We start from the raw sequence: 21653 nt of genomic DNA, 5'->3' as shown, positions 1-21653 counted from the left end.
AAAAAAATCCTATTGGCTCTGATACCATGTTTGATTGTGTAAAACTCCTTGAGAGTTGTCTTCTCATTGCTTCAACATAAATAGCAAATGTACAAGAATAATCAAGAGTCTCTCTACATAATTACACAATTAATATTTACAGAATATGAAGTGTTTTATATTCTAGCAAAAAGGCTATTCCATAGTTGGTTACTTGGTTTGAGTAATATATAAGGAAATGTTATTCACCAAAGTCCAAAAAGTGAAAGACCTTGTGAATTAGGGATGATATAATCAATGGTAAGGGGCCGACCCGTAACATTAAATTTAAATTTATACTTTGAGTCATATATAAGCAACGGGGCAAAAAAATTAAAGACGGAGGTAATATAATATTGATTGAGTATATAAACCAATTTTGGGATTCAACTATATTAATTTAACTTAACCTTTTGATTGAGTTAGTCATTTAATATGATATCAAAACCAACGTGACACAAATATCACAGACTCACAGCTCAACCCTCATCCACCCGCTCACTTCAAGAAGAATATATTGCGCAGGGTATGCGGAGAGCCAATGTTGCATCCATATTACAAGTCCAAATTTAAAGGCTATGATCATGTGACTAGGTGAGAGAGTGTGAATGCATGATAAAGTATATAAAGCAATACTGAGTTTCAACTATCTTGTTGGCCCTTTAACAAATATCAAGTGACAATATAACAATGTAAATAGGGTTATGGAGAGGATTATGAGAACTGACACTTGGTGGAGTCTTGTAACTACTATGAACACATTTAATTTAACTTGTTTTGTATGCTCGCGATACGTGAGTGATTTTTAGAATACAAATTAGCTAACATTAATAAATAAAAATTAATACGTAATAATAGACAATAAAGTGCTAAAAGAATAAAGTTTGATTTTTCCCTTAAAAAAAAAAAATCAAGTCTGATTTTTTCCCTCAAAAAAAGAAATAATCAAGTCTGATGTTTTCCCTAAAAAAAGAAATAATCAAGTCTGATCCCCCCTCAAAAAAAAAATAAAAAAAAATCAAGTCTGATTTTTTCCCTCAAAAAAAGAAATAATCAAGTTTGATCCCCCCCCCAAAAAAAAAAAAAATCAACTCTGATTTTTTCCTCATAAAAAGAAATAATCAAGTCTGATCCCCCCCACCCAAACAACCAAAAAAATCAAGTCTGATTTTTTCCCTAAAAAAAAAATGACATCAAGTCTGATTTTTTTCCCCCCTTATACAAAAATGATGACATTATATAAAGCTGAGAATTACACTGAAATGTACAACACCAACTACAAAAAACTGAGTTATTAAAAAAAAATCAATTAAGAATGGGCTATCCACCTTGTGCTAATCCTAAGCATTGTGACAATTCTTCATGCTGCACTCAAGGTATGATAAATACTTACGAGTGATATGTTCTACGTGCTTAATTATATTGATTAATTTTTTTTCTATACATATGATTGTATTTCCAAAATTATGAATTTGAATAGCCTATTTCGAATAAGTATACAATAGAATTCTTCCTTTGTATTTTAAATAACGTCTCATGTAGTACTATATTTTTTTCAACCACAAATAATCTTTCAATATTCCTTTTTCATTCCATTAAAATCTTTTTAATTTGCTAAGTACTTACAATAAAAAAAAAGTCTTTTTTTTTTTTTTTTTTTTGGTGTTCTACCTGTTTCACCCTTTGGGCTAATCCGAATTCGGGAATCAGTTCTGGGTGGTTAGGTTTCAGTCTCCTCCCAATTGTTGTTGTGGGGGTCGAACACCAGTTCTCCCTACCAAATGTAGTCTCAATCATCACTACACCATGTTTTGGCACATAATTAAGATTATAAGCTAATTACGATCCCTTTGTAATTAACAAGTTTGTGCCCATATGGTTAACTATATACAGTATGAGCTTGTAATTTAATTTAAATGAGTCTTTAATTAAGTTTTAATTTAAATTTATTAATATATACATATATTAACCCCTCCTTTCGAGTCTAGCTATAGTTCGGGTCATTTGGGTTGGATCCTCTCTCAATAACTTCATATTCGAGTTGAGTCTGGTTGGGTTATAAATTCACAACTCTAACCATGAATATAATGAGCTAATAAATCGATTTTCTTTAATTTATGTATATACTCCGTATGTAACTATGTATGAATGAATAGGGGGAAAGTACGAGTGGCCAGAGTTGCTTGGAAAGGAAGGAACAATAGCCAAGACCCTAATTGAAAGTGAAAATCCTGGATTGACGGTTGTGACTAAGGCAGCAGATTCTACCATTGCAGTTACTGATTTCTGTTGCAACCGTGTTTTAATGTATGTTAGTCCTGGGGGTAGTGTTGTTCTTCCACACCCCCGTGTTGGATAATGGGATTATGCAAGTTGTAATATGCTCAATAAAAATCATCAATAAAATTTCTTGATTTTCAAGTATGTATTGTATAATACTATAATGTAGTAATTTTATTTATTTTAATTTAATTACATCAAGCTTTTTAAAAAAAATTTATTTAGCTTTAATGATTTGGGGTTTGGGCCATATATTGAGATTTAAGTGTTGGACTTTTGATGATCATTACATAAGATCGAGATAAGACAACTCATACAATCTTGTACACCATTAGGTCGGTGTATTATTACAGAAATTTTGAAGAACACTAATAATAACAAAGATTTTAGGGAAATTCTCACTGGTACTCATGTACTTATTTTTTTTCTCAATGGTAAACACTAACTTTTCTAATTATCTATGGTAATCAATAATTAACTAATTTAATTCAATGGTAACTTTTTAACATTAATCCTTTAATATTAGCCTAACTATAGTTAACTTAAGTCAAAAAGTCTAATTTACCCTTAGAAATCAGTTTTCCCTCCAAATCAGATTGCCCTTTTCCCTTCTAATCCAAAATCCCCAATTTTTTAGCTTTATAAACCCTAGAAACGGAAATCCCCAATTCATATTTCCCCTGTATTTCAATTATTTGCAATTAAGCTAAATTTCTCAATGAAATTCTCTAATTCTTCTTCTGTTAGGGGTATCACAATTGACGAGAAGCTTGATTGGGTGAAGCATGTCCATTGCTACTGCAAACCACCCTAGGCTGCTGCTGCTGTCATGGTTTCGAAAACGACAAAAAACCCATGAAGGTTGTTTTACAAGTGCAGGTCTTGCGATTTTTTTGCGTGGCTGAAGGATGAATTAGAGGTTAAACAGAGTCTCATTGTTGCTTTGAATGAAAAGGTGGATGGATTGGTGAAGTATATTAAGGGAATTGTTAAAATTGGTCGATTATGTACTTTATTATGCTAGTTATTGTTGCAAATCGAAATTTAGATGATGTAATTAGGGAGAATTGTGGTAGCCTTAGTTTCAGTTAAGTAGGTGTTTATGTATTCCCTAATTATGTACTACTTTCTAATTGAATAAAAGTAGATGAATTTCCCTTATTTTGCATTCTATTTGTTCTGTATCAACAACGTTGAAATTACAGATATTGCATGCATATAACACATGCATATAACATATAACACATTGAAATTACACATTCAAAGTGACAGAGATAAACCAAAATCAGCATATTAACTAATGTTATCCAAAAACATCAACTGTCATAAAGCAATTGCATCATTAACTAATGTTGTCCAAAAAACAAGTCAGCATACATAAGCTGATATCAGTAACTAAATGTTTCCAAAACAAATACATCAACTAAAATGGGTGTGCATGCTTAAACTAAGGAACAGGCTGTGATGCAAACAAACCAGTCATAGCCTTCTTTGCTCTTGGGGATCTTCTTACTGGTTGAGAAGAAGATGCAGGAGCTGGATCTAGTTGACTGAGAGAAACACCTTGAGTCTTTCCTCTAGGAGATTTCCTTAATGGTTGAGAAGAGGTTGCTGGAGCTTTCTTTTTCTTTGATTCTGCTGCTGTTGCTTGCAAACCAGCCTTCTCTTTTCCTGTCATTCCACCTTAACAGGTCTGTGCATTGTGGCCAAAGGTTTGACATTTGTTGCACCTGACTGTTTTAGATCTTTTGCCCTTGGCTTGCTCACCCTCTTCCCTCCTTCTGTTTCTTGCAGGTCTGTTTATCCCTCTCTTCATCTGGGGTGGGGCTATCTCAGGGTACTGACTTTGTGGCCACTGCTCCACATCAGGGATTGCCTTAATGGTGTTGCCATAAGTCAGTTTGTACTTGGTGATTGAGTACCAGTCACTGACATACTTATGAGGGTCATCATGTGAGTGTAAGATGGCCCTCATGGCATGCTTACATGGCAAGCCAGTCAAATTCCATGCATTACAAGCACAAGTACCTGCCCTCAGATTTACAGGTAAGACTGATCTCCCATCCAACACTTCATATTCACCTTCCCCACTCACCAAGCACTTGCATGATCTTGATTCTTGGCTAATGACTTGGAGTCTTTTAACTATGTTTGGACAGATATCACCTCTCCATTTTTCACATGCCTCCCTTCTAGTAGCCATCCTGACCATGGTAAGCCTCCTCACACCTGTTATATGCAAGTAAGGTTAGGGTCAAAATGTCACTGAAATACAAGTAAGGACACAACAACCTAGGCAAGTGACTAATATTACCTTCTAGCTATGTCATAACAGGTCGACACCTATCAAGGCCTAATGTGGAGTTGAAACTTTCCACAAAATTTGATTTGTTGACATCTGACTTTATAGCTGGATTAAATGCATGCTTAGACCACACTGATTGTGGTCCAAGCTTAGAAAACCACACTACAGCCAATGGATTAGCCTTTTGCAAACGTTCCATAGCCTTTCTAAAAGTAAAGGGATTAAATGCTCCACAAGTCAACCAAAATAATGAGAACATTAACAAACCAGGGAACTGTGGTTTGAAATTCTTCAGTAAATGTTTGCAGCAGTATCTCCTTCCCACTTTAGGCCAACACTCCAGAATTGCAGCCTCAATACCCTACCAAAAATATACAGAAGTGTTAACTTAGTGTCAGGTAGTATATATTACATAAATGCAAAAATTGACCATTAAAGATAGAATCATTACCTTCTGCCTGTCAGAGATAATACACCATTCATCCCCTCTTCCACTATCTTTTAAAGCATTCTTCAAATGCCATATAAAAGAACGTCCATGTTTCAGCATCCTCTCCTCCCACAATTGCCCAAGCAATTGGAAAGATCTCATTATTACCATCCAAGGCTACTGCTGACAAAAGCACTCCACCAAAATGACCTTTGAGATGAGCTCCATCCACCCCTATGAGACTTCTGCAGCCAGATTTGAGACCATCCAATGAAGCTTTGAAGGCAATGAAAATACTGCTAAATGCCAGAGGTCTTTCAGGGTGGTTTGCATCTTTCCATGCATAGTGAGCCAAACTCCCTGGGTTTAACTCTTTGATGACATCACAATACATTGGCAGATGTTTGTATGACACATCATGCCTGCCATGGATCTCCTCTAAGGCTTGAGTTCTGACTCTGTACAAAGTAGACTGAGCCATATTGACCCCATATCTCTGGAACAATAGGTCATTCAATGACTTTGTAGGGATGTCATTGTTTGCTTAAATGTCATCTAAAAGTACTCTCTTTGCCCATTTGCAATTCACCATAGAATTTCTGAGCTCAACCCCTTGGCAAGTATGTTCTAAATTCTCAATGGACTTAATAGCCCATGTTGTGCCATCTGGAAGGAGAGAGGCATGTAATCTCCAATTGCAGCTCATATCTGAGCATGAAAATGAGTACCTGAAGTTGCTTTCATAGTCAACAATGATGGAAAATCCACATTGTATGCAATAGTCCCTTACAACATCTCTCAAATGTTGCTTATCTGTGAATAACTGCCATGGCTTCAACACAATTTTACCAAAACCCTCATCCTTGTATACCTCACCATTGTTTTATAACTTTGCAAAATAATTGTCCTGCTCATTTTCACACTCAAAAACAGGCTCCTCAAATGGATCAAAGCCATCCTCAATCAAAGGACCATATTCATCTTCCTGTATATCATCTTCTGTATCTACACTCTCATCAGTGTCTTCATTGTCATGCTCAGTTGGATTGTACCCTTCATCTTCTGCATCATCTTCTTCCAGACTCAGTATCTGGTCAGCATCATCCCTAAGGCTAATGCTCAAACTCCTTCTAGTACTACCTACACCAGAAGCTGCATTTTGCTCACTACCACTTGCACTGCTGCTACTCACAACTCCATGTCTCTTAGCAGTAGTCCTTGGAACTCTCCTCTTACAGAAGACACTCACCAGACCCTCTTTCATTTGAGTTTTTACTACACCTAGAAAACTCTCCTATGTTTTCAATAGGCTGTAACAGTGATTGGGTTGATGGGTGAGGGGGTTGTGTTTGTTGTGTAAATAACTCTGATGGTATTTGAGTGTCATGGTCTTCAGTAGGGTGATCAATAGGCTGGTTTGGATCCCATGGAGTAGGAGATATGTTAAACCAATAGTCCACTATATCCTCCCTCCCTCCACCTCTCCCTTTCCCTCTACCTCTCCCATTCCCTCTACCTGTCTCATTGATAGCCCCTCTGCCTCTACCTCTACCTCTACCATTGCCCCTGCCTCTCCCTTTTCCTCTCCCTGTACCAGTTCCCCTACCCCTCCCTTTTCCTCTTACAGTTTCAGTCACTGTTGGAGCATCAGGTACCCTATCACTCTTAGTCTCTCTATTAGGTGAATCAATAATGTCAGTCCATTTATCATCTATGCATTGATTAATAGCATGGTCAGTCTGATCCAAATCATATTCATCGATTGGAAGTTTACCTACTGCAATCATATGCCTCTCAAAGTCTTCTTTACTAACAACTTCAGCTTCAACTAACTCAGGCTCACCAGTCTTTCTTTTCCTAGGTGTCAGTTTAGATTTCATGTCAATCACTTTAGGTTGACTCACAACAGACTTGTCCATACTAATGGGTTCAGCTGGTGTCTTCCCTGACATCAGTGACCTAGCAGCTTGGACCACCTTACTATCCTTACCTACTGTTCCTACCCATATGTATATCTCCTTCTTCTCAGGCAAATTACTAAACATTTTCATTAAGTCAGCATCACTTAAAAGACTAACATGCTTCATTTTAAACACATAGTTAAATGTAGGGTGTTCTGGAGTTTCTATATTGTCCCTAGCTGCTTTCTCCCAGTACTCTATAATTAGGTGAATCAAATTGGCCTTATCAATGTCCTCAACAACAACAATCACATCTTTACCAAGGTATTGAAATTGTAACTTTATATTATCACCCATTCTGCAGCAAATATAAGTAACATGTATAAGCATATAACCTACAACATCAAGTTCAATATTCAACTAATTCTAACAATAAAACCCCAATAATTAACTCCATACACAACATAACATTAATTTTGCCAAAATAAACAACAATAAACCAACAGCAGTAGTAGTAATACATAAAACCCTACACATTTACAAAAACAGAGCATGCACCAAATTATAGCGAAAAAAATACATACCTGACTTAAGATCGCACCTCAAATGGTATAATTCGAACAAAGATCGAACCTTTCTGACAATCGCAACCTTTTTGCTACAAATTCGCCTCCAAATGCACCCAAATTATGCGTAAGTTGCACAACCCAGATACCCCTCAACAATTCACAAGCCTTCCGAAAAACCCTAATTTAATTGCTACTAAATTATCCTAGACAATAAACTAGATTTTATGAGTGTTTTGGAGCAAGAATTTTTAGTCAGATTCGATTTTCAGAGGCAGCAATCAAGAACTCGAATGAAGATGATGAAGTTCAAAAGTTTTAATCAGACCCTTTGACAAGACACAGTTGGTTGGCTAAAATAAATGGGGGTATTTTAGTCAATTCATCTTTTCCCTCCCATTTAAGCATAAACCATGGTTAATTATAATTAAAATGCTTAACTCAAGTTACCATTGAATTAGATTAGTTAATTATTGATTACCATAGATAATTAGAAAAGTTAGTGTTTACCATTGAGAAAAAAAATAAGTACATGAGTACCATTGAGAATTTCCCAAGATTTTATTCGCTTAAAATTGTGTCCAAAGTATATTATGACACATAATTACAAGTTAAGGTAACAACAGCAGGACTAGTTTAATTAGCTTTAGTTTAGATTTGTAATTTTAATTGTGTTACGCTGATGTCAAAAAAAAAAAATAATAATAATAATTGGGAACTAAAGTTTTATACTTTTCGCCTTTTGGGATCCGAAGTTTTTTCTTTCACCGTTTGGGACCTAAGAAAGAATTTTAAACAAATAAAATAACTATGGTTAAGCATTGGGGCCCACTAATTATTTTAGTTTTTTTTTTTTTGACAAAAGAGCTATCAAATAAAAGGAACAACAACCAAAAACAACTGTCAACCAAAAAAAAAAAACTAAAACAGAAAATACAACAACTGACGACGTCGGGCACAACCAGCCAACCAGTGAGTAGGATTGACCCACAAACGAGGAACCTTTTGAACCTGGCAAACTAAAAAAGACTGAACCGAAGCCCGCAACTCCTGAATGAGCCACCAAGCAGAGATTTCCAATTTTCCATTGAACCAGAAGGAGGAAGAAGAGCAAGGAGGGCAGCACAATCTGTATAAATCCGGATTTTCAAAAAACCTTTACAAATCGCAAACTCCAAACAATTATTTTAGGTTTAATTTATTTGCAAATAGAATTTTTATTAGTTTCTCCAAAAAAAAAAGAGTAACCGTGGTTACCCAAAAAAAATTAAAAAAAGGTGTCTTTTCAACTCTCATTGTTCATCAGAGTACTCCTTCATCATCAACCTTCCTTTGAAAAAAAATTGAAGCTTTGAAGCTGATTTTAGTGCAGATAATTAGCGGTATATTAAGCATCTTAACACAATTCAATTCCACCTCAATCAAGTCATGCATTTGTACTAAGTCAGTCAAGTCATGGATCAAACACAAATCATTTAACACAACAAAGTTCATTGTATAATGGACCAACAAGGTTGTTCTAATTTCATTAAAATGCAAGGTAAGAAAACCATCTTCTTAATTCAATTATGCAACGACAAATTAATGCCTAAAGAACAAATACACAGAGTAGAAAAAAATTGCAATTTGAAAATTTTTAACTACATCTCCTGTTTGGCTGTTTCACCATTTCATACTTGTGATTGTAGCTTAGGCTGAAACATTGGTTTTGGGAGAGCAAGAAAAGAGAATTTGAAAAAAAAAAAAAAAAAGTAAATATGATATGAAGAAAGCTTGCTGCTATATTTGGATGTTGGAAGCTGCATGATGTTGTGGATGTTGGATGCTTTTGTTTTTGTTTTGAAATTTTGGATTGTGGTTTGCTATTTTAGTTTAAGGTAAAAAACTGGAACATAGAAGGCTTTTTTTTTTTTTTTTTTTTTTTTTTTTTTTTTTTTTTTTTTTTTTTTTGCTTAAAAAATTCTATAGCTGATGTTTACCAAGTTTTTTTGGTTTGGAATTTTTTTATTTTTTTTATTTTTTATAACTCCAATTAATGCTCAAGTTGGTTAGTAAATTTTTCAGATGGGTTAAATGGCTTGAAATTTAACCACAGGTCCCAAACGGTGAAAAAAAAAGTTCAGGTCCCAAAAGGTGAAAACATATAACACTTTAGTCCCTAATTATTAACTTAACTCATTAATTACCGATTTATTTTTATTTATTTTTATTTTTTTATTTTTAACTTGCTCTCTCCTCACAATCTAATTACACGTTATTTATTTACTTCTAAAATTCAGTTTAACATCCGCGTTGCCCCGGGTTGCTATTATTGTAGACGAATCGATAACTTTTATAAAAGGCTTTTCAAAATTGCAATTGTCATTGTTAATTAAAATTGAGTTATTCTTTGAATATATTTTTTTTTTATTTTTTAATTAAACCTTGTTGTACTTACATCCTCCGTTAACTATTATTTGCAATAAAGGGGGTGTTTGCGGACTCCTAGGCAAAATTTGTTTGTGAGAGTAAAATGAAGAGAGAAAAAGTTAGGTGCATGTGATGAAGAGAGAGATAGAGAGAAATGATTACCTAAAAAGGAAAAAAAAAACATTTGTTGCACAAAATAGTTAGCATTCATTTATAGTATATCTTGCAAATAACCGTTAACGGATGTAGTATATGAATTTTTTCCCATACAAATAACATACGGAGTAGTTAATACGGAGTATTAGGTTTAATGGTTACATAGTCTATGAATGAATAGGGGGAAGTACGAGTGGCCAGAGTTGCTTGGAAAGGAAGGAATAATAGCCAAGACCCTGATTGAAAGTGAAAATCTGGAAATTACGGTTGTGATTAAGGCAGTTTCTTCTACCGTTGCAATTACAAATTTTTGTTGTAACCGTGTTTTAGGGCATGTTCGGCAAAATATAGCTGTGAAGGTAGCTGTAGCTGTAGAGATAGCTGTGAGCTGTGGAGATAGCTGTTAGCTGTCAACAAGCTATTAGCTGTGAAAAAAGATAATTTAGGTATGATTGTTCGGTAAAGTAGTGGTTGACTAGCTGTTACATTTAAGAATAAATATTTTATTTTTAAAACTATACATTAAATTTTCAAAAGCTACTTCAAAAGCTACCTCTAATTTCAAAAGCTAATAATCCTAACTTTTAATAAAAGCTACCTCCACCACTAAAAGCTACTTGAACCATTATTTTGCCAAACACTCACATTTTTTGTTGAGTAGTGGTTTGACTTGGTCAAACCACTAAAAGCTACCTAAAAGCTACTCAAAAGCTAGCGCCGAACACGCCCTTAATGTATGTTAATTTTCCATACCCCCATACATGTTGGATAATGGTTGGATAATGGAATTATGCAAGCTGTTATATGCTCAATAAAAATCATCAATAAAATTTCTTGATCTTCAAATATGTATTCTGTAATGTAGTAATTTTATTTATTTATTTTATAAAGAAAAGGTTAAACATAACCCTTAGGTTATGTATAAGCATTAAATTTACACTTGAAAATCGTAAAAAGTTAAGAAATCATCAAAATATAAACACTAATAACACTGATTTACGCGTGTTTTTGTCATAAATTCCTAATTTCCAAAAGTATATTTAATGCTTATATATAGGGGTGAGCATAACAGGGTACCCTGTAAAAATTCCAGGAACCGGAACCTATTGCAACAGGTTCCTCAAAATGAGAACCGGAACCGGAACCTGTTGAACAGGTTCCTGGAAATTGGGAACCGGAACCGGAACCTGTAGGTTCTGGTTCCGATTCAGGGTACCCTGTATTATAATATACTCACTAACTTTTTCGCGGAATTTTTAATAAAAAAACTGGTTGGTCACTAATTTATACTCCAATGTTTGCAACTTGCAAATAAGACAAACTAATAGTAGTTGTCTAACAAATTTAATATATATATTTTTATAATTGTAATTTTGATATTTATTATTTAAAAATTGAGTAAGAATTAGTGTATAATTTGAAATTAAGTGATACTTTTATCAGGTACAAGGTACCCTACAGGTTCCGGTTCCAAAAAATTGAGAACTTGAACCGGAACCTATTACAATAGGTTCTTCAGTTTGCTACCCGGAACTGGAACCTCTTGTATAGGTTCTGGTTCCGGAACCTGCGATTCCTAACAGGTTCCGGTTCTGATTCAGGGTACCCTGATTTTTTGCTCACCCCTACTTATATATAGCCCTTAGGGCTACGGCTACGGCTATATATAACATTACCCTTTATTTATTTATTTATTATTATTATTATTATTATTTTTTTTTTCAAAAAATTATATCAAGCTTTTACTTTTTTTTTTTTTTTAGCCTTAATGATTTGGACTAGTTAGAATGTGATCAAGTATTGGGCTTTTGTTGATCATTACAAGATACAGCCCATGCAAATATGCAATCTTGTACCTCATTTAGGTCGGTGTATCTTTTACAAGGAACCACATTAGAATTGTTAACGAACACTAATAATAACAAAGATTTTATTCCCTTAAATTGTGTCCAAAAATATTCTTGTTACTCGTAATATTTTCTGACACATCATTTAATATTAACCCACTTTCTATCTCCTCACATTCTATAAATACACACCTTCTAAAATTCAGTTTAACATACATACACCCGCATAACATAATTAAACCCACAAAAACACTTGAATTAATAACAATGGAGGAATACTTGGATGATCTTAGAATGGAAGATCAAACCCTAAATTTTCCCGAAGATTTCATAATCGAGCCAATAGTGATGAACAAGAAGAAAGCCGGAAAGCAGAAGATTGAAATGAAGCGTATAATCAACAAAACAAGCAGACAAGTTACGTTTACGAAACGGCGAGGCGGGTTGTTTAAGAAGGCGAGTGAATTAAGCTCCTTATGCGGTTCCGAGGTTGCCATTATCACTTTCTCCGAGGCCGGGAAGCTCTTCTCGTTTGGTCACCCGAACGCGGACGCGGTTGTTAGTCGGTATATTAATTATACAAGGGGCGTCGAGAATAATAATATAATAAATGGTGGTAATGGGAATGAGTTTGGTACGAGTGTACTTTCTGAGCAGTACAAGAGAGTTTTGAGTAATATTGAGGTTGAGAAAAAAAGGAGTGATCATGTTATTGGTTCGTCATCATTGTCGTCCAATGGGAGTAGTCCACGTGGTGATAATAGCGAGTTCGGGTTTTGGTGGGATAAACCGATTGATAATTTAGGGTTGTTGGAGCTTGAACAATTGAAGGGTTCACTTGAGGGTTTACGTGATCAAGTTTCTTCTAGGGTTAATTCGATTAATAATAACAATAATTATTATTGTTCTTCTAATTCAACTAATCGTTGATTAGAAGGAATGGGTTTATCTGTCACGATATTACGGCTTCCTTTTGATCGAGAATTAGGGTTTTTGGTAAGATTACTAGTAGTATTGGATATTTAGTTTAGCGTTGCAATATTATATAGTATGTTAGTTTTATTCGATCAAATTATAGTAGAATTAGCATTATATTATAAGAATATTGATCTACTATAAATTTGATCAAATTTTGTAACCTGGGAGATATAATATTTTTTTGATGAGTTTGCTAATTTAACTTTGTACAATTGCAACAATATGATTTTGCAAGTCCTTTGATTTATAATCGATTTATATTGTTTGATTGTAGGGTGATTTGATTTGTATTTTGTCAATTGGTAGTGCGTGTATTTATGATTTATTATTGATTTTTGTTTGATCGATTGTTAATTGGGTGATTGAAGTATTAATTTTATTACTAATTTATTATCCTTATTGTCAACAAAAGCATCGTCATTAAAATAGTCTCTTAAACTACTAGTGATGTCATTTATATGATTGGGGGTCATTGAGAGATGAGATAAATATTGGAAAAAAAAAAAAAGTTGGATTGATTGATTGGATTCATCTATTGGATTCATCTATTGTTGTTTTTGTTACAAACATAAATGTGCTAATGGGAGTTAGTAAAGAGAGTTTAAACACATTCTTAAAAGCATTAAAACGAACCTATACGAGTTACTTATTTCTTAAAGTGTGTCAATTGGTACGTTCAATAATAACAACCTATACTTTTTTTTTTTTTTTTTTTTTTTTTTTTTTTTTTTGTGAATAGTAATAACAACATATACTTGTATATGCAATAATATTTGGATACCTCATCATGAAGGTAGAACCAATATAATAGCCATAGCCCTAATAAAGCCATTGGTTTTAAATACAAAGTAAAGTCAACCATACTACATATGGAGAGCAAGATCATTCCTTATCAACAACTCAAATACAAAAAAGAAACAAAAAACGCTCACACACACATTTGGCACATACACCAATATGTATAGAAATTGCAACCAAATTAAATCAAACAAACTCAATTCAATAACTTGAAACATAGAATTATGTAGTGGTGCACTCGAAATCGTCACGAAAAATGCCGCAGTTTGTAGCATCTTCTCTAAGGAATTGTAACTCATTGCTATCAAATTGGTTATTAGTTGACAATAGGGCACAAAAGCATTTACGATCACGCTGACGCCGACTTAGCCGTTCCAGCGCATCGCAGCAGTTTTCCGATAAATCAGATGAACATTTCGGTGAGATCTTATCCAGACACCTATTGATGAATTCAGCATCATTTTGAGAGCAAATGGGTTGGAATTGGATAGCAACAACCACCATAATCACGGCCATGAATAGGGTTATTCTTGAACTCATCATTATTCTTACTCGTACTTTTTTGACACGGATGGTTGAAGGTTAGGATTGTTTTATATACTCTATCATAAAGTTAATATATATGGGATTTGGATTGTCGATTTAATTTTTTGGTTCTGTATCGACCTCTATTTATAGGGTTAATTGGTCTTCGTTTCATGTTTTTTGAAAAGTAATGCTGTTGTTATGATAAAAAAACAATACGATCACGATCAAGAATAAACAAAAAAAACAACAATATATTCTCTAATTCTCCAAAGGTTGATGACAAAGACGTGAAAAATCTTCATAACAATTTATATCTCCAAATGATACGTGTGCAAATAATCAATTGCATTCGAACGTTGTGCGCACTTAGATTTTGCTTCATAGACTATTCGTCTCCATTAAAAATAATACGAAGTAATAAAAAATATGATTACATGATCCAAAAATGGAGACGGCCGATCGAGTAATCAATTTTATCAAAAACAATACATTAGCTGTTATTTATTTTTTATATATTTTTTTTAATTTTATGTTTTAGGTATAACTCAATCAGTATGGAGTATACTCCACAATGCATGGTTCGTGCAGGCGGATGCACGATCCACATGGTGCATCTCTTCAAAAAAAAAAAAAAAAAAGCGGAAAGAACATTGCATAGAAATATAAAGAACATTTAGTTTAAGTGAAAAGAACATATTATAGAATTTAAAGAACATTGTATAGAACATTCAGTTAAAGTGCAAAGAACATGTTATAAAATTTTAATGAACATATGCAGTTAAATAATGTTCTTTATCTTCATGTTCTTTGATTATCAGAATAATGTACTTTTATTTGTGACATACGTTAATTGTTTATTTTGAAATATTCTTTGAATTTGTTCTTTAGATTATGGTGGTTGAATAAAAATAATGTTCATTACAATATATTACCATTAGAGGTGATAAAAAATTCGGGTCGGGTTGGACCTTAACATAATATCTCGTGTCAAACCGGAAAAATGTATAGTAGTGGGCTTTTCGGGTTTTTTCGGGCCGAGTTTGGATTTTTTTAACTAAAAATGCATTTTTAGGCTTGTCTAAACCCGCCCTATTTTCGAGCTGGATCGGGCCGGGTCAGGTCGGTCCAAAGTTGATCATCTCTAATTATCATGTTTTTAATTAATATTACGGATGTTCTTTAGATAGATATACATATAAAGAACATGAAGTTGGATGTTTTTTTTACAAAATAGGTATATGTTCTTTATAAAACAACTATATGTTCATTACAATACAGCTATATGTGATGTTCTTTATGAAATATCTGTATGTTCTTTACAAAACAAATGTATGTTCTTTACTGAACAACGGAATGTTCATTCCGCGTTTTTAAAGAGAAAACGGATGCACGGAGCATCGTGCATCCGCCTCCATAGAAAAAATATGCGTATATTATTGGGATAAGATAATGGATGATTTTAATACTCCAATTCATTTTTCAGTCTTTTTATAATGTATACTCGAGGTATTAATTTTTTTTTGACTAGTTCTTTGCCCAAGCAACCCTCGGTTCACAGGAAAAAAAAATATTTATATAGTTATATAAGCTTGTATTTATTATAGATTTTGTATACATTTGATATTTTATTTATTAAATTTGTTATTGTTCTATTATGTATGCTTTTATATATATATATTTATTTATTTATTTATTTATTTATTAATTAATTATCTTATTATTTTTTAAGGAAAAAAAAAGTTTTTGGTGGGAAATTTTTTTAATTACAATCGCGACACGTGTATTTCTAGAATAATCTTGGTGATTACTTTAGTATATAGTATAGATTAGGTGTAAATTTAGTTGTCTTTTTAAAAAGGGAATAATATTATTTCCTGGATTTCACACAATATTTTACATCCATTGAAATGTTCGCGTTTGGTTTAATGTACTCAGTATATTGCTCGATATCATCTACACAAAGTTTCATATGTGGCTCGCCAGCCACAATATTTATAAAAAAAAAAATTCTTGCTTCTCTCTCTCCTATCTCTCTTTCCTCTTTTCTTCTTCTCGAATTGCTAAGTTTATCAACAATTTAATTCATTTTTTGAGCCAATTTTGATTATTCAGTCAATTTTTACTCTTATATTCAACTGATTTAGTTCAAAACAAATTGAATTGATCGATTTCTTGATTCTTAGATTTTCCCCAATTTCTAGGGTTCTTTCAATTTCATTTTTTATTGTTCGAATTTGTGCATTAAGCCACAATCAGGGGCGGATCTAGGGGGTTCAAGGGGTTCATTGAACCCACAGATTTTTTGGAAAAAAAATTATAAGTTTTAATTTTTTTTTTTTTTAAAAAAAAGGTTTAAAACAAATTTTGGTGAGAATAATTATCACACGGGTAAGTTTGGCGCATTGGTAATTCTATGGAGAATAGAGCAGCGCGCTCCTTTAGTACCTTAGGTCTTGGGTTCGACTCCTACTGCCCCCCTTTTTTGTACTTTTTTAATAAGTCATATTTCAGAAATCAAACATCAGACATTTTTCCCCAAATTCCCAAACACCAAAACCCTAACTTTAAAAAACTCCTTACATAAAGATCCGCCCCTGCCGCCGCGGCACGCCGACACCGCACACTGAGACACCGACGGCCGACCGGGCTACCGGCGAGGCGACGACCACCTCACGGAGATACGGACGAGTGGACTGTGGACGACTGGACGAGGGACGACTCACGGACGAGTTCAGATTTCGAGTTCTTCTCTTCTACAATTGTGACTTTGTGAGTCCTCTTAATCTCTTATTCCTCATTTCCTCTACTCCTATTAAATCTTAATCTTGGTTTGCTTCATTGCTTGTTTTATTTTTTAAATTGGTTTATGGTTTTGATATATTGTTGAATTCTTGAATTGTTGAGAAATTGAATTGTAGAAAGTTAGAAGTTAGAAACTTAAAATTATAAATTTTTACTTGTTCTGTTAATTGAAATTTGATAATTAGAAGAAGTTTATATTGTCAAATTTGTGTTTATTGGGGACTTGTGATTTTTTTTTTGAAGGGAAGTGCTCAGCGAGCACAATTAGAATTAATCAGCTGAAATCAACAGCAGCCAAGGCAGCAAGGCCTTGTTTATTGGGGACTTGTGATTTTAATTGATAATTAATTGTGTATTTTGTGTATTATTGTAGATTGTAGAGCTTTTGTTACCATGAGTTTAGAGTCTTTTTGGAAACGTGCCGGGAAGTCACAAAAGTCCTCTACTTGTTCTTCACCTAGTTCAAGGAATCCTCCAATAGAAGAAGATGTTGTAACTCCTATTGATGATGCGGATATTGAGTCTCCTAAATTCATTTGCGGCATTTGATAAGCAAAAGTTGATGAGACTTGCCGAGTTATATCCCGAAGAGTTTCCAACTAATGACATGACAATGACTGCTCTTCGTCATGAACTTGGTTTCTATATTAATGACATGCGTACAGATGCAAGGTTTGGAGACTTGAAGGGTATTAATGAGCTTTCTATGATGCTTGTTGAAACAAATAAGCATACTTCTTACAAATTAGTTTACTTGTTGATAAGACTAGCATTGATCCTTCCGGTGGCGACTGCAAGCGTGGAACGAGTGTTTTCATCAATGACTTATGTAAAAAATAAGTTGCGGAATAGTATGGGTGATCAACTATTGAATGATAGTTTAGTTACTTATCTTGAGAGAGACTTATTTGCAAGAGTTAGTGATGATGATGTATTAGCACGCTTTCAAAGTATGAAAACTCGAAGAATGCTTTTGTAGTTTTTTTTTTTTTTTTTTTTTTTTTTTTTTTTTTTTTTTTTAAGTGTGTAATCCATCCATTTGTAATAGAAATTTGAATTTATGTATTGAATTTTTAATCAATATATGATCATCGTTTTTTTTTAAGATTTCGAACCCACGGTTCGGAATTCCTGGATACGCCACTGCATAAATAAGCTAATACATAAATAAATCTAACTATTAGGTTATATGTTGAACTAGTATTAACATCCTTGTTGGCCTTGTGTATTGTATGTACTTAATATATTTCCTTTGTTTTTTATTTGAATAATTGTATACTAGTTTAGATCCCGTATTTATGATGGTCCGGCATATACATGCAAATCTTCATCACAATCAATAATCACAAATGATATCTCTGTATGATTATTTAATATCTCTCTCTTCCTCCTCAAAACCCTAAAAACCCAATCATTTAATTAGCTACAAGGGAATGTCATCATCATTTCTTTGATGGTGGCAAGCCCCAAATTTGTCTTTAATTTCTTAGTTTTTATTGTTTTAGTTAATAATAATAATCCTCCCCTCTCTCTCTCTCTATTATGAGAGTTTTCTACCCAATGTTTGTGTTCGGTCTCTCCTTTAATGGAAGTTTGGGGTCTTGTCTTGTTCTCATCCCTTGTGAGAGATTAGATATTGGTAATTATAGTTTGGTTGAAAGGTTCAATACATTAGTGGTTCATCATATTACTTTACAATCGGTGTTGAATTTCTGGATGCAATCTACTAGGTTAGATAATATTCTTTATTCTCAAAACTATGTCTGAGCGATTGACTATGTCACATAATGCTGATAGACTATGTCACAAAAGTACAAAACGCTGCAGCATGATCCAGCGAACACACGGGAGATGAGCTGTATTGTTAGATCTGGTTCACCGTCATCATAGTATTTTTCCAGAAAAATGTTATTTCATTTTTTTTTAAGGAAAAAAATGTTATTTCATTTGGTTGGATTGTATTTCATTTTTCTTGATTACCTATTGCAGATGTTATATGACGTTTAATTAATGGAGTTATCTTTCTTGTCACAAATGGGTGTCTTTTGATGAGATTATGAGAATAACCGAAGACTAGTTAATAAGCTTTTCAGATCATCTTCCTTGGTTAGTCAACGACGATATCGTCCATGATGATTCTCGTCTGTAAATCTTCATCATCATTATCATATAATTGAGTGTTAAGTTAATTAGGGGTTTTGATGGTCAATGAGTTTTGGGAAGTTATTTTGAGAATGGGGTTTGGATTTGGGAATAAATATTTGGTTATTAAACTGTGAAAAATAGCCATTGGAGACCCTTGTCACTACCTTTGGAGATATTTTAAAAGTTTTTCCAAAAAATAAAAACTTAAATAAATTATTTTAAGAATCACACTTCTTCGCACTTAGATTGCTTCGTAGTCTCTTCGTCTAGAATGATTTGTTCTATTTTTTGTTTATTTAATTAGGCCGTGAATCTTAAATAATAAAACGGAGTAATAAAAAATATGATTGCATGATCCGTAAGTAGAGACGGCCGAGTAATCAATAATTTTATCAAAAACCATACATTAGCTGGTTTTTTTTTTTTTTTTAATATAATTTTATTTTTAAGGTATAGCTCAGTCAATATAGAGTATACATTATATCAATGAAATATCTTATTGGGATAATAAGATAATGGCTGATTTTAATAATCCAACTAGTGTGTAGTCCGGGCGTTGCACCGGTTGCTACTTTAATTAGACCTTGTGATTATCAATTGTATACATTTATTTTCATGTTTATAACATAACTTATGATTGGTTTAGATGGTTAAGTATCTATTTTTCTTATAAAAAGTTGGATGTTCGAATCCCCTTATCATCATTTTTTTATATGAAGAAATATTCTAGTTGATTGAGTAGTGATGATGTGGCGTAATGAGAAATGGAGTAAGTGACGTGGCGTGGTCGTCTACGTGGCACAAAGACGTTCTTAGTAACGCCTTTTAATAGATTAGTATAGATTTATATCCCTTGCCTTTTTATAATGTATAACTAGTGTGTAGCCGGGCGTTGCACCGGTTACTACTTTAATTAGACCTTGTGATTATCAATTATATATATATATATATATATATATATATATATATATATATATATATATATATATATATATATATATATATATGTTCATGTATTTTCATGTTTATAACATAGTTTATGATTGACCTAGATGGTTAAGTAACTATCTTCACAAACTCTTAATAACATCCGGTTTACACTAAATTAGTGTAAATCGGGCTGGCTGGGCAACTTCATCACCGAGAAAAACACCCACCACCGTCGCCAATCCCTTAGCTTCTCCCAAGAATCCGGCGTCCCCTCCGATTTCGACCTCACTGACCACCCCAATTCCCCGATTCCAGCGCAGCTGACCTCCCCCTATCCCCCGATTTGGCGAGTTTGAAGTCCGGGATTACAACAACTCCGAATACCTCGACCCCAATTGCATATATACCTTATTGTGGGTATCTACCATTTCACCTCATCTACTTTGATGGTGGAAAACATGACGGTGGCGAATACTCTGTTTTGGGTTAACTTTTGCATTTTGTGTTTATTTTTATTATTTTGATACTCTGTTTTTGTGAAGAAAAAAAATGTCACTTTTGTGAAAAAAAGGGTTACTTTTGTGAAGAAAAAAAGGGTAACTTTTGTGAAGAAAAAAAGGGTCACTTTTTGTAAAAAAAAAAAGGGTCACTTTTGTGAAAATATGAATCACTTTTGTAATAAAAAGGGTCACTTTTGTAAAGAAAAAGGGTCACTTTTATAAAGAAAAAGGGTCTTTTTCGCAAAAATGTTCGATGTACAATAAAATTATTGTAAACCGGGGGCATGCAAAAGGAGTTGAACTATCTTTCTTATAAAAGGTTGAGTGTTTGAATCCCCTTATCATCGTTTTGAGGGAAATTATTGAAAAAAATAGGGTCATTTTATAAGATCACATGAGAGGTTAAAATCGGAGAAAAAAGTCAATTATTATCGGATTCCGACCACAAGGCCCCCTCAAACAACAAAATCAACTTATAAGCTCCTTTTAGATAAAATAGTGAACATATATGTCCCTTCTATACAAATAGTCCAATTATCTATAACATTATTGCTTAAAAACTTTGCGTTGAATTAGTGATGTCATTTATATTATTAGGGTTTCATTAAACGAAATATCAAAAAAAAAAAAAAAAAAAAAAAAAACTCTTTGCAACAGTTGAGTAATACGAGTATATATCATCTCTTCATGGAAGACTAAATAAGATGTTAGGGTCTGTTCTCTTACGTTGAAATTCAGTTCAGTTCAGTAAATGAGAACAGACCCTTAGTTAAGAGAGTCTAATAACCTAAACACATTCAAGCCTACAGAGTTACATCCTAAAGTCAATTATTGGTAACTGATGGAGAACTGAACATAAATAGCTCACCATTCTTATATTTTAAAATTATTGTCTCTGATTAATTTTTTAATATGGACAACTCTAATTAACCTCATCTCAAAATAAATTACTCTGGGATCTTTCAACACGAGATGAAAAGTCAAATAATTAAAATAAAAATGGAACAGGGAAGTACAACATATGTATATGTACGATAATAACATATACAATAGTATTTCG

General features: G+C 33.4%; 2 protein-coding genes and 1 long non-coding RNA gene across 3 annotated transcripts; all 3 read left to right on the top strand.

Moving 5' to 3' along the window:
* The first annotated feature begins 1043 nt into the window (after window positions 1–1043).
* Window positions 1044–2442, top strand: LOC110701528 (inhibitor of trypsin and hageman factor-like). Its single transcript, XM_021879164.1, has 2 exons — window positions 1044–1394; window positions 2175–2442. Exons 1-2 carry the CDS (start codon window positions 1334–1336, stop codon window positions 2375–2377), a joined length of 264 nt encoding a protein of 87 aa, XP_021734856.1. The 5' UTR covers window positions 1044–1333; the 3' UTR covers window positions 2378–2442.
* Window positions 2443–8999: 6557 nt separating this feature from the next.
* On the top strand, window positions 9000–9428 carry LOC110701527. Its single transcript, XR_002507357.1, has 2 exons — window positions 9000–9040; window positions 9194–9428. It is a non-coding gene; the product is annotated as an uncharacterized LOC110701527 (long non-coding RNA).
* A 2751-nt stretch (window positions 9429–12179) lies between these two features.
* Window positions 12180–12842, top strand: LOC110701477 (agamous-like MADS-box protein AGL62). Its single transcript, XM_021879126.1, has one exon. It carries the CDS (start codon window positions 12180–12182, stop codon window positions 12840–12842), a length of 663 nt encoding a protein of 220 aa, XP_021734818.1.
* The last annotated feature ends 8811 nt before the right edge of the window (window positions 12843–21653 follow it).

This window comes from Chenopodium quinoa, unplaced genomic scaffold (genome assembly GCF_001683475.1).
Source record: "Chenopodium quinoa cultivar QQ74 unplaced genomic scaffold, ASM168347v1, whole genome shotgun sequence".
Taxonomy (NCBI): domain Eukaryota; kingdom Viridiplantae; phylum Streptophyta; class Magnoliopsida; order Caryophyllales; family Amaranthaceae; genus Chenopodium; species Chenopodium quinoa.
Note: the sequence above shows the minus strand (reverse complement) of the source record. Positions and strands in the feature narration are given on the sequence as shown.